This window comes from Notechis scutatus, chromosome 1 (assembly GCF_049901735.1).
Source record: "Notechis scutatus isolate UNSWTSFEM ecotype Mainland chromosome 1, rNotScu1.2, whole genome shotgun sequence".
In the NCBI taxonomy this organism is placed as follows: domain Eukaryota; kingdom Metazoa; phylum Chordata; class Lepidosauria; order Squamata; family Elapidae; genus Notechis; species Notechis scutatus.
In genome coordinates, this window is record NC_142009.1 from 315,082,622 (window position 1) to 315,097,080 (window position 14,459).

General features: G+C 36.1%; 1 protein-coding gene across 4 annotated transcripts in view; it reads right to left on the minus strand.

The window, feature by feature from the left end:
- DAAM1 (dishevelled associated activator of morphogenesis 1) overlaps positions 1 to 14,459 on the minus strand; it is a 153,166-nt gene that overhangs the window by 39,122 nt on the left and 99,585 nt on the right. For all 4 annotated transcript variants that reach the window (XM_087952340.1, XM_087952338.1, XM_087952341.1 and 1 more), the window contains exons 5-13: positions 11,581 to 11,675; positions 10,256 to 10,589; positions 9,347 to 9,457; positions 7,816 to 7,919; positions 7,020 to 7,086; positions 6,287 to 6,404; positions 3,842 to 3,980; positions 3,238 to 3,296; positions 1,108 to 1,295 (exon numbers count right to left, since the gene is read on the minus strand). In XM_087952340.1, the coding sequence (XP_087808466.1) occupies positions 1,108 to 1,295; positions 3,238 to 3,296; positions 3,842 to 3,980; positions 6,287 to 6,404; positions 7,020 to 7,086; positions 7,816 to 7,919; positions 9,347 to 9,457; positions 10,256 to 10,589; positions 11,581 to 11,675 (1,215 nt within the window). The remainder of the gene's footprint in view (positions 1 to 1,107; positions 1,296 to 3,237; positions 3,297 to 3,841; positions 3,981 to 6,286; positions 6,405 to 7,019; positions 7,087 to 7,815; positions 7,920 to 9,346; positions 9,458 to 10,255; positions 10,590 to 11,580; positions 11,676 to 14,459) is intronic.

Consider the following 14,459-nt stretch of genomic DNA (forward strand, 5'->3'; position numbering starts at 1 on the left):
TAGGAATTGCAGGCAAACTCAAAGATCAAGTCAAGCGAGATGGCATTTAGGTTACCCATGATGATAATATTATTTACAATATATAACTCAGCCATCTATACAATTGCAAACAAACAATAATACGGAAATATTACAGTCTCTCCGATCTGTACTTGGATTACAGAACATTTCACCAAAAGGAAAAGGAAAGCAAAAAGGGACGTTCCCAGCTCAGGGTTTACCAAACTGTGTTCCATGAACTTCTGGGGTTCTGCAAGAACCTGAGGGGTTCCATGAGAAGATTAAAGTGGGAAGGGGACTTCATTTGAATACTAGCTAGGAATGTCATAGCAATTTTTCTAATGGTCAGCAGAAAAGACAGGGCATGCCCATGGTTCACAAAAGCTCTGCCTCTTGATTAAAGATTCTGGGAATTTTTAAAAAAACTAATGGATTCTGAGGCCTGAAAAAGTTTGAAGCCCCCGTTTTGGCTAATCAGAGAGGAGCTGTTTCTCTTGCTCCTCCTCCTGGTGCTTATTGCTCTCCCGGCCTTCTCTTTTTTTGCAGAAAATGTTCTACAAATTGTGTAGTGAGAAGGCTGCTTGGAGATTAAGTGGAGGGGAAATGAACAAATAGGTAAAAATACTGCAGAGGATGCTATTCTGTATTAATAGTTCACATTTCCAGAGGGCTGCTTGGACCTCCTTAACTGGTTCATATATTTCATTTAAGAAGCAGGTCTGGGATTCATAATGTGGAAAGATGAGACCAGATTTGTGAGACTGTGCCGAGAAGCAGCTTAGCTGTAGAACTTCTTCTCCGCCAAAAAGGACATTATTCCTACAGGAATTCAGCTCTCGACAGTAAAACTATTTGCCTGCTCTGGTTATAAAAGCTGATTATATGCACCATGGGAAAGCCCCTCTCTCTCTGAGCAGATGAAGAACTCTTGGCTTTTGCCCCTAAAATATATGGCAGTTTCAATAACCTTTCCAGTAACCCATTCTTTTTCTCATTTGCCCGGGCCTTTTGACTGACAGCATTACTTCTAACAGACACATAGTTGTAATGTAAACAAATGGCATATTTCCCCCCAACTGCAAAGGAGCGTCTGGGGTTTGACCTCACCCTACTAAGCTCATGGATCTGTGCCGTGAGGTCTGCCACTTGCTGTTTCACTTGTTTATGCTCAGAGAGTTCTTTTTCAAGCTTCTCCTTCATCTTATTCAAGGTCTGCATCATCTCCTCCTTCTCTTGGGTCTTGGCATCACACTCTCGCTCTTTCTTTTCCAATTTCTGCTGTAGCTCATGGTGTTCTTTTAAACAGGGAGGGAAATATTTAAACAATTGCAGTTAATGCTTTTGAACTGTTGCTTGGCATGCCATGAACATGGATGATGTTCCCCTTGAATTCTGAATCTTGGCAACTGAAGGAACAATAAACTGAGCAATAACCATACTGAAATATGTCCCTGTCCTCATCACCTAAGTTCAATAAAGCTAATTTAGTAAATTATCCCAATTTGGATAGGGAAAGTATTAACAAACCTACTATACAATGCAGAATAGTCCCTTAACATACTTTCAGTGGACTAATTTTGATTAAAATCTTGGAGAATAAAAATAATTCTATTATCAGAAGGTGATTGCACATGCTCAATCCAGACTTTTCATATATGCATAAAAAAATCAAGTAGCAAGGGACTGGAAAATCCTCTGTGTGGAACAGATAAAAATTCAAGAGAACCATACTGTGCTAGGTATTGAAATAGTCTGATCCAATATCCTTTGTTCTTAAAAGATTAATGTAAGACTGAAAAGAACACTTATTGTCAAATTCCTTTCTATCCCATTAAATGCATAAAGAAATTTCATTATGGAAAATAGTTTGTTAATTATCCTTAAATTCCTCTGAATTCTAAGCTGGTCAGACTGCAACTACAATATGGTGTCAAGTTCTGTGCCTCATTTTAAAAATAAACCCAGGTGACAGCAACCAAAATGATAAGGGGCTTGGGAGGAAAAACTTAGGAGAAATAGCTGAAAACAGTGCATATCTATAGCCTGGACAAGAGAGGGCTGCCGAAAGATACAGGACAACTGTCTTATTTATTTAGTTATATATTTACCACTTCAGTCATAATATGGCTGCCAGATAGAAAACTTGACAGAATAGTTCAAGGACATATATATAATAGGAAAATAATCAATGGATTTAACTTACAAATAAATTAATTTAAATTAATTACAAGTAGATTTAGCATTGATATTAGGAAAAAAATATCCCAATACCAAAAGTTATTCAGCAGTGGAATGGGTTGTCTTAGGAGATAGTTGTTGAATTACAAATAAAAATTAAGTAAAGCAAATCAGCAATAATTGGATTTATGTCTAATTATCAATTAGTCCAAACTGACCAAATTTATGTTATTTTCATAATTATAAAAATGGATGCAAATTACATAAGTTGATGTATATAACATTAATTTATGCAAATCATCCAGACCACTTTGGCTGCAGTGTACTTGTTCACTATTTTGAAGGGCTATTTTGTTCACTGGATCTAAAATCTAAGATAGGCCTGATTCGTTGAAGCTTCACTGTATTTCCTTTCCTCTATTAGGCATGCAAATTTTATTGTCCTCCATGGAAAAGAACCATTCATAGGAAAACACAAACACAAGTCTATAGTGAAATACTATACTATTGTTCCTAAAATATAGTCCTCTTTATTAAAACAAAACAAAACAAAAAAACCCCAAACCAGATTGATCACTTCCACTTCCATTCACATAAAAATGTTTCTGTGAAAGAAAATGTAAGTTGATAACTGTATATACTGTATTTATGAGGTAAAATAGATATGCAAATTATCTGGTTAAAAGCCAAACTGTACCAATTTATAAATTAATGAAGTGTGGAAAATCTTATGTCAGAAGCTCTCCCCTTCTTTCTTTTCTACTGCAGGTTTAGATATTGTAAGATTTTCTTATAGTGTTTAAAATTCAAATTAATCAGCTAACCTCTGTATTCTCTGCCCACACATCTAAACTGATTTCAGGCCGTAACCTTTTCACTTCTGTGATGTCACTTCCCTTTTACAACCATGGCATTCCAGAAGTTGTCTTAATCTGAGTGAGCTCCTATTGCCACCATCAATTGCCACTGAATCTACAAAACCTCCAGTAGAGTTTTTTCCCCTCAGTCCTAACAAGCTAAAGTCCTGTTAAAGTGGGGTTCTCTATTTTTATCATTTACCTTTTCTCATTTTTTCTGCTTGTTCTTTCCATTGTTTCACTTCATTTTCATTAACCAACCTGGGGGAGGGAAAGAGAAATTAGTTTCTAATCAATATAAGCACCAAGACGCCAAGATGAAGTCTATGGAAAACCTAGAAAATTGCATCTGTACTTGTTTAATTAGTATTTAAATTTATTCAGTTTTCTTACCATAAAACAGTTTACAGTGGCAAATCATTTTGTTTACATATTGCTACTTCAAATGACATTAATGAATACTTATTAAATATTGACAGTTTTTTCAAGGAGAAGTTCTTTTTACATACAATTTATGAGGTAAAATATTCTCTAGCCTTTGCTCAGAGTACTACAATGCTATGGAATATACAACAGAATATTTCTTTTGGGGGTGAAGTTATTGGCAATATTGATAACTTGGTTAAACATAAATCCTTTTTCGCATTCCAGATAATAAGTTCTGTCACTATTTCCAAATTGTGCAGATTTGTATAGGACTAATTTAAAAAATCAAAATAAACAAGCAACCCATTCATATGAGGGAGAGAAGACATGCAAGATTTTTTAAAAAACCATTTACTGCAGAAATAAAGGAAGGCCCTTACATTCGGACAACATTTTTGATATTAAAGTTCTCCAGGGGTGTTGAGTCAGGGTCCTGCCCTTTATCATTTTGAATAACTATTTGTTGTATAATACGATCCAGCAGTAACCAGTACTGGACGGTGTTGCCGTTTCTCTTATCTAAAAGGGAGACAAAAACTGTGAATGAATGTGAAGGGTGGGAAAAGGAAGCATATGTCAGTTTAAACAAATCTCCATTTCCAGATGCTTTTTACAGGAAATTGAGCTTTAGTGGTGAAATAGTTGCTATAGGTTGTGGTGGAGGGATGTCAGTGGAAATCTGCTTTTCCTAACCTTGATCATTATATATCAGAGCTCCACCTAAGATATGCTCTTTCTTCCTAATAAACTGGATATTTTATGTAATGCATGCTACTAAAACTGGGGTTAATGAAATAATCACTTTGCTTCTGTAACAGTCTGAATTGATATCCTTTTTTTCCAGAGTGACCAAATATTGAATGATGTTAACAGAAATAGCCAGTTGCAAATGATGTGATTTTTGTTATAAATAAAGAAGCCTTAATATTTGAAGAAAAATTTGGGAAGTGTGACATGGTCTTTTGGGATGACTCTATATCCAGGAACATGAATATCTTATTTTAAATGTCTTGAATACTGTGTCCTGGTATCAAAGTGTATTTATAAAAACTATGTGCAGTATTGAGAGAAAATAATATATTATACAATTTAAGTCATAACTTGCAAGTCCCCCTCCCCTAAGAAATTGATGAATAATGCACCTGTGGAATTATGAATAAAAGCATGCAAAAGTGAATTACACAAATTTACCCCTTTGTACTTATGAGTCATGCCTTAATTTATATCAATACAAATATTGGAGAGTGTTCAGAATAGTGCATAAATAAAGGATAGAATTTGTACAATGTGACTTTTGCATGCTTTTACAAGAGGCAAATTTGATTGTAAGCATTGCAAAACAGTGTTGACGAATATGATGGACATCATATAGATTTGATGTTCTGAAATTGTAAAATGCCCTGATAATCTTTTACAAAACAAACTATACACTGTAGCTACTCTTGCATTTTTTGAATATAACGGCAAATTATTGTTGTTAGAAAAGACACTGGAGCAATAGTTAACAAATATAATTCCCACATATTAACAGTGAAGTTCAAAATTATTCAAATAAATCCTGTAAGAAAGAGAAGGACAAGGCTCAATGCTAAAAGATAGCAATGCATTGCAAGAGATTACTGTACTCAGATATGCCTGGCAAAAATAGAATTGTTCAGCCATTTTCAAAGGGAGCACAGATGGAAAGAAATCATTAGAGAGAACGGACAAAGTTGACATTTGCAACAGATACTTCTTCATATTTGATGTGCAACAAATCTTTGAAAGTTATACCACATCAACTATGTAAAACATGTCAGGGTGCAGCCCTTAAGCGAGTGATTTTGACAGAAGGTCACAATCTTATCCTTCAGAATGCCTTTCCAGTGGAGGGAAATGCTTGTGTACATCTGTGTAATTGAGTAACCAAGAAATATTGGGTAAATCGTGCACTAAACATTTCTAAACTGAATGTGATATGTCTTTCTTGAAAGCAGTCTTTCTTGAAAAACATTTCTGAGCACAGCTGAGAAGATGTAATGGACACTTTGGAAATGCATGGCATTAAGAGGAAAGTGTCCAAGTAGATAATTGGCATACAAAATTTGATCAGTAATTGTATGAACTACTTTTTTTTAAGAAAAGAAGCATGATGGCTATATATGAAGGATATGTTAACTGGGAGTCATGCACTAAGTAGAGAAATTGACTTATTGGTTTAAGTGACCGTTTCCAATTTCATGGGATTTTATGAAAACACAAACTAATCCTGAAGAACTGGATGTAACTGAGAAAATCTTTCACACGGCAGATTCCTTTGCACTTACAGATCTTTTCCTTCATTTTTAACATTTGGTAGTATTTGCTTTTTTTAAATGATGTAAATCCAATCTGTCCTTCTCAAGTCTCCAGCAATGTAATGAAGACTGGAAAGTTCTTTCTGGTTTGAGCCAAAGTTACCCTAAAAGATTTAATTCCTAGTTTTCTTATGCAATTGTCCCGATGCCAATCAATCAATAAATCAATTTAATCACCTTTTAACATGTTCTCTCTTTCAATCTATTTCTCTCTCTCTCTCCCTCCCTCTCTCTCTCTCTCTCTATTTATCCACCTGTCCATCCATCCATATGTACTTCAAAATTAGTAAGACACATATACTGAAAATCTCTTTGCTTCTGTACAATAAAATCACATTCACTATAATAACATACCCATATAACAGGATGTGTTAAACTTATAGCATTTCTAACCATTCAGAGGAAGTCTGCATTTCAAACCATGTACTTCAATGCCAAAATATCTACTATGAATATCAATAGAATCCTAAAGTTACTTTTTGTACTCACAAGGCATTTGGAGGCAGTGGTGAAGTATAGACATAAAATGCGGGTAAGCTTCTGTATGAGTCAATCTCTTTCTTGTGAGTTCAAACATCTGGGTTGCACTTTTTGTGTCTATATGAACCTTTGGTTATTTGATGGGACAAAACAATTGAGGTTAAGATTAGTATTTTCACACACAATCATTCCTCCAGAGAAAGTTGCTACCTCTAAATTCTTTTTGCTTCTAATCAACTTTTAGTCAAGACGGACTTTCCTACACATAGATGAATGTGTAATTGGAAACGTAAAAGTGAATGAATAAAATGGCAAAATGTCAATCTATAAAGAGGAGCTTGACAATCCTTAACAAGATTTTGCACGTATCCAAGACCTTTGAGGTCAGTGTGATCCAAAAAGTGATTCTCTCTGGTGTAGTAGTAGCAGAACATACAACACTTTGAAGTGTTTCAATTTTTTAAAAAATCTTGCTACTTACTGAAAAAGAGCCCACAGCTATGAAAAAGGAAGGATCAGGGTGAATCATTTATATGAAAGTTGGGCAAAGATGGAATAGGGGAGAAAGAAAAGCAATCTCCTGAAAGCTATAATTAAAATGTAACTTAATCATTTTGGGCAAGTGTTCAAGGATAACTGTAAAATGGCTGAGATATGATTCAGTTCTTAACAATGATCCTTTCTTGGCCAGAATATTTTTCTTACTCATTCCAAATGTAGCAAAATAGTAGTACATACATACCAATTCAAATCTTTTGGCAAATTCCAACTCATCTTCATTTCGGAGCATTTCAAAAAAGTCTAAATGCCTGGAGGGAGGAGAGGAGGCAATTTATGGCAATGCCTTACTAAAGTAATTTTGCTAATTACTTGGCAAGAACATCCCATTACATTTAGAAGAGGCAGGGCACTCAATAACCTTTCATTCAGGAGAGTTCATACAGTTAGTCTTTGACCTACCATTATAATGGAACCCAGAACTATGGTCGTGAGTTATGCCAGTTTTTAAGCAGGCACCATGTGACCATGCTCAGTTTTACAACCTTTTTAATGGCATTTGTTAAATGAATGTGGTGGTTGTAAAACAAACACTGCAGTTGGTAAGTAAATTTCATCTTCTTGATATTTGGTTATCGTTAGCATGAATTAAGCATCATGATTTAAACAAAATCTAGCCAATTGGAAAACAAGCCAATAACCAAGCCCGCATAGTTTTGCTAGTAACAAACCACAATAAGTCTGGGATGAAAAAAGATAAAATTAAGCTTGGAGGAATTTTTCTTCTTGTGAAGCAGTTAGAGAAGGAGAAGTACTCAGGTCCAAGATTTACTGGAGCTTCAGAGGTTCCTGTGTGTTAAAACCTGGCTTAGTGTCATAGAATTCCAGCTAGCTTAGGAAAAATTCAAAATTTTAGACCAATTTCCTTACATTAGGATGGGTAGAAACGTACTATCAATTTCCTTTAACATAAAATCTAGGCAGAATGAGTAAGAAGGCAGAAAAGACATTTTAAACAACATTACAAATCACATACTTACCTATCTAATGTGGAATTTTCATGTTCTCTTAACTTGTCAATTACAGGCTGAATTCCAAGCATGAGGAATTCATATCTAAGGTGGAGTCTAAAGTCCAGACTTTCCTGGGAAAGAGGAAAAGAAGATGGCAATTTTTCAAAATTGTTCCTGTTAGAATGATAACACATTTTATTTACCATTAAAGGCTTAAAAGTTTCCCCTGTTCAGTTGAGACTGACTTAAGGGGGCAGTACTCATCTCGGATTATCAGCCGAGGGAGCCTGAGAGAGGCTTCTGTCATGATGTGTCATGAAAATACAAAACGTAGTAACCTTCCTGCTGGTGGTACCTATTTATCTACTTGCAATTGCCTACTTTCAAATTGCTAAGTTAGCTGGAGCTGAGGTGTGTTACAGGAGCCATTCCTGATACATAGTGTTTGGGTCTTCAACCTGGGCTCTTGGCTTTCCAGCTGATAAGCCCGTCTTAACCACTGACCCTCAGCACTGCCTTTCTTTTATCAAAGATGTAAAAAAAAGAAAATGGGTACCCATGCAACAGGTGAACTACCCTCTGTAATGACAGTCATAAAATAGGTGCATTAGGAAAGTTTCTGGAAATTACAGTTACAGTGGGATAAGACAAGATAGATGAAGTATCAAAGACGTCAAGATTCAGGCAGGCAAGAAAATGTGGCTCATCGTCTTAGATCTTTCTATCAGGTTTACTTTGTATTGATTCTACTGACTTGTCAAAAATAAAGCAAGCAAGGGGAGCAGAGATATAGCTTATATTTCTTTCCTAAACAACAAGAGGGCAACAATAATAAGTAGTGGGTTTATATTGGGGAATACAAATTTATTCCTCTCTAGATATCATGGATATTAATTCCTATTGGTCTCCAACATCACCAATAGTTTAAGAAAAACTGTGAGAATTATCCAACATAGCTGGAGGCACTAAGTCCTTGACATACTAAAGGAATCATAATTCAGTAGTAGGCAAATTATGTACATAAGAGGTTCCAGATTCACAGGGATTACTACTTTTTCAGAATATCCATCATAAGGAGATGTATAAATTGCTCTGTCTGATATTATGATCTTGAATATTTCTATTTGGAGCAGGATAAGAAGATGAGTGTTTGTGTTTTAAGTAGGACAGAAAGATGCATGGGAAGCATCCTTTTCTTAAAGGGTAACTTGTGTTTCTGTTCTGTCCTTTCAAGAAATTGGGATGGGGAAAAATCTCTTCCAAAATATTCTGGTTATCTTCTTGGAAATGAATGTGCAAGACAATTCTTTTGTGTACAGTTCCTCTACCTTTCTCTGGTATCAAGGCGACCTAAACTCTACTAATTAATGAGAAATCATTCCATCATCCTATGAAACTAGGAATACCTGTAGCCCATCTCTGCCCTATCTAAACTTACTGTAAGTGTTATGGCTGTCAATATGATGATGTTTTAGCTATTGTTTCTAGAATCCTTGTTCAAACATGATAGTATCCCAATCGATGTTACGAAGCTCCCATTTCTAGCTTCTGAACTTACCACTCCAGCCCCTTGGCTGAGAACAGCATTGATAAAAGACATAATGGCGGTCTTGAGGCTTACTTCATCTCGGTATCGTCCCGTACTTCTATCCAAATCATTTATTAATGTCTGAAAATCAGAATATTTTTGATCAGTGTCATAGTGGTACTGAACACCAGGAGAGGAAAACACTTTAAATGAAAATTGGATTCATTTTAATTATTTTTATGTTAAAGATAAAAGGTGTATTTCCCTCCTTCTCACTTTTTCTTACATTCTCATACACATATCTACATAGAAAAACCATGGGTAACTTAAGGTAACTTTACATGATTGTGTACTGCTTCTAGGTAAATCTTATCAATAAAATATAATATTATGCATTTGGTATTAGATTCAGGGCATAGAACTCTGATGTTGATCATTGTTGGAGATAATGTTTAAAGATACTTAATGTTATTAAAAGAAGTAATGTTTAATTGTGTTTGTGTAACTTAGATTTGCCTCTTATTGCTTCAATGTACAGGAAAGCAATATCTGGAGAAAAGGAGAATAATTTTTACAGAGAAGATTCCTGGGGCTGTGTGGTAGACCAATGTTACTCCTATATGGCTAAGTCCTCCCAGGAGATGATCTGTCGTTGGGTCCATTGGTGGTGAATTTATTCTTGAGAGAGGGGTAGTCTTGTTAATGCCTAAGGAGAGGGTTTTCCACCCCCTTCGTGTTGGACAATTTTTGTAATCCAGGGCGGCCTGCAGATTGGGTGAGCATATCACTGTGTTTTTTTCTTGACATGACTATGGTAATGTTTGAAATTAAATGACCTCAGGGGCTATTGCACCATTGTTGTGGGACAAAAACAAATGTTTATGCTGTGGAATATTAAAAATAATCATTCCATTTGAGGAGTAATTCGATGCTCCATACCTGAAAGCGAGTCCGTTCACTGGCATATTTTTGGTAGTGCACCATGGCCTCTAGTACCTTTTTGTGACCCCCAGGAACCAGGCACACAGCGCCCATGATTTCCAGCACCGCCACCTTAGTCTTAATGTTTTCAGTGCTCAGACTCTGAGCAATTACATTAATACTCTCTGAGTGGGCCAGGACATGGGCTCTCCCAAGAGAGTTGTTCATCAGGGCTTTGATGCACCCAATGAGAGAGGTATGGATTCGAGATTCTGAAGTCTCATAGTCCATGCTCTTCAGGAAGTTCAGAATGCATGACAAGCCATCCAGATCAATGAATCGAGTTACAAACCTATCAGGAAAGGAGGAAAGAACACAAAAGAGGAAGATCACTTTCTTAGTCTAAATTTAGTTTAACTTCAGAGGATTCCTAAGGAACAGATTAAAATAATATCTCAGGGTAAGGATAATAGATTTCATTACCCATAAATAGATATGATAGCTGTAGTGGTACAGTGGTTAGAATGCAGCATTGTAGGCTAATTCTGCTGACTGCCAGGGGTTTGATCCTTACCGGTTGACTCAGCCTTCTATCCTTCCAAGGTTGGTAAAATGAGGACCCAGATTTTTTGGGGCAAAATGCTGACTCTGTAAACTGCTTAGAGAGGGCTGCAAAGCACTGTGAAGCAGTATATAAGTCTAGGCGCTATTGCTATATTCTGGTACGTTCTGGGGATATTGTTAGAAAAAGAAAGAAATCAACTTCAAGACTGACTTGACCCTTTTTTTAGTTTGGGACAGAAAAATCTCTGAACATTTCACACTTCCCAAGACTGGGTATTCAAAGTCTAAACAGCCTAATCACTTCTACGAGATGGAGCAGGTATGTATAAGAAAGATGTAGAATAAACATTGCAGTGTGTCCTGTAATGGAAAAAAATTACCATGAACCTTCTCCACATGTCTGTGGATAGAATTTAATGCTGTAAAAAGACATATTTAAAATTTAAGAATACTGTCTAAATTCAAAGCATTCCTATCATAGGCAGGATAGCATTCACAAGCCAAGCAGTATGATTTCTATAATGCTGAAAAGATGGCTCTGTAATTTGATTGATTGCAACATCCCTAGATTTCAGACAGTGGGGGAAAATTTTATTGGGAAAATAGGGCTTGTGATTTTAAACACCTGGGTATTAAGAGGCATTGAGTAAACAAATCTCAGCAAATTAAAACTGATTGGTATTACAACAAAGAGATTACTTTAAGAATCTTTATACTAAAGAGCAAAAAGGTAAAGCATTTAGTAATCTAGCAGCAAGAATAACCAAAAAGCAACTTGCCTCATAGGTTTGGTCCTTAGTGCTGTTTTCAAACTCTCTATAGTTTTGTTTCGTTCCTCTTCATCTTCTTTTTCCAAAGCGATCAATGACTTTCTCTGCACAAATTGAGAAAATTAGTAGCAGCCACCTGTTCAATATAGATTATTTACCTACTGTACATTCCACAAATAAATTTGTGCTGAAAGTGATTGTCAGTCAGTGACAATGCAATAGCAAAATGGTCATGATGAACCCATTTATCACCACAATACAGCACCCAGGCCACCCAAAAACACCTCTTCACAATATTCCTGTCAATAGCTCCCTCTTAAATGCCTGGACTAGGCAGGAAGAAACAGTCAGGACGTGACAAAGGGCATGAAATATCTCTCTACAAATACCGCAGGTTTAGTAGAAACATTTTAATATTTAATTTCTGTTTTTCCTTTTCATATTCTATTTTCTTTATTTCTGTAAAACAAGATAAATTAAAAATGGTTCTTCTAACCTCCAGAATGGCTATCAGAAGCCCCTTTGGCAGGGCATTGCATCAGGATAAGTAGAGTCCCCTGTTAGATAAGTTATATGATATTTAACTCCGATCATCATTTTATAGTTGATTTTTTTCATGGCAGGTGTTCTCTTGTGAGCAACTAATCTTTATCCCCCCAAAAAAAGTTCCAAAAAGAAGATGTTGGGGATGAGTCACAGACTTTCTTTATTCATTGAGCAATATTGTCCCATTCTAGAATTGTGGGTCTGGTTTTGCCCAAATGAATAGCAAGCTCAGCTTTCCAGTTTATTCTTCCTGATGCAGTACTAGATTTAGTGGACTGGGTTTAGTTTTAAAATGCTAGCAAGAGAGATGTTTCAACCATTTGGTGACAATAAAATTTAAAATATACACATACTTTATTCCTATTTCCATTAAAACTGTTTCTGAGTTGGTGATGCAGTTGGACCGTCATTGAGACATTAAAAGAAGAAGCTGTCCCACAGAAGTATTAAACCAATGCTGCACATGTGCTTCTGGGTTGAAAGGATTAGCCAGTGACATCACCATTGCCCCTGGGGATGTCCAGTTGGGGCCTCTTTTCATATCTTTAGCATGAGCTGGAGCAAAAGACGGGACCTCAATCCCACCCCAGTCAGCTCTTGGGTCTCAAATGCGAGCTTGCTAACCTCCAATCCAGTGTCCTAACTGTTCAAGCCACCCTGCTCCTGTTTAACCAATGATGTCACTCTTTTATGCCAGCAACATATTGGTAAAATTCAATAGGGGAAGATTTTCTTTAATTACAACTTTAGAGAGCAACAATGACACACTCAATATTTTCAAGGTGTATATTATTCCAACTCAATATCTGAGAAACATAAATTTCGAATTATCTCCAAAATGCTTGACTTTACCATGGAGAAATACCCACACACATATCCGACAACATAACTACAATATAAAATTCACAACTGCTGAATAGATTGTATTCAGAAAGAAGACCCCTGCAGCCCTCTATAAAAATTCCAGGAGCTTTATTAAGCGCTCACTTCTACTGCATGACTGGATAAAGTTCAATAGTAAGTAAATTAGCTTCCTTAAAGTTAATGTGAGTCTCTCTAATCAAGGAACTCTTACTAAAGTCATTAGAAATGTCTGCAGAAACAAATACTCCCTAGTTCTCCCTCCCATTTACAAACATAACCGGTCTTTTGCTGCTCAGACAACTGGAGGGTAAATCGATCTTGAACTTTTCAACACAACCTTCATCTTTTTTTTGTTTAAACACTTTTGGCTTCTCATGATAATTATCCCAAGCCAAAGCTAATGTCCTCCTGCACCATTCAGTATAGGAAAGGCCTTATATATGCAGATTGATTTTTCTCAATAGCACAATATATGTCAGAAGACCTATGAAGAGATCAAAGGGCTACTTTACACAAAACACAGCAAAAATATTGCAACAGAGTTGGTGCATACAAGTTAATGAATGAACTTAATGAGTCACAAATTAGTGGCTCAACAAAAGCATACTGTGGGCATTTTTGCTTTTGAAGAATTGTACTGCACACTTTTAAAATAAACAAATTTCTAACCCTTCTGAATTGCTATGCGACCTTGAAATCATGTTTATAGCAGCTGAAGATCAAAAGTCTGCTGTAAGCAATGCTTCAGTGCCAATACATGGTTTATGATCTTTCCCCCCAAAATATGAATAATAAATATTGTAAAATAATGCATAATATTTATCAATTCTTTAAAATTAAGATTTAAAAATGCCTTTACATAGAATAGAATAGAATAGAATAGAATAGAATAGAATAGAATAGAATAGAATAGAATAGAATAGAATAGAACAACAGAGTTGGAAGGGATCTTGGAGATCTTCTAGTCCAACCCCCTGCTTAGACAGGAAACCCTACACCACTTCAGACAAATGGTCCTTTTTCCTACTATTGTTCTTGTCCAAATTTATACACTCCCTCCTAATACCCTCCAGATGTGTTGGAACAACTTGCAGAACGACATGCTGGCAGAGGTTGTTGGTATTTTTAATCCCAACACATTTACATGAAGGAAGAGCAGCTTATTCTCTCTATCCTGTGCTATGACATTTAGGAAGGAAGGATGGGTTGAAGAATGACAAATTCCCATCCAGTACTGGCATAAACATCAGCTGTTGCAATCAGTTTTAATATTAAATGACTTTAAAATGTACCAGAAAGCTAATAACCAAACTGACCCATCAGAATAATAGAATAACAGAGTTGGAAAGGAGCTTGGAGGTCTTCTTGTCCAACCCCCGGCTTAGGCAGGAAACCCTACATCACTTAAGACAAATGGTTATCCAATCTCTTCTTAAAAACTTCCAGCATTGGAGCATTTACAACTTCTGGAGGCAAGT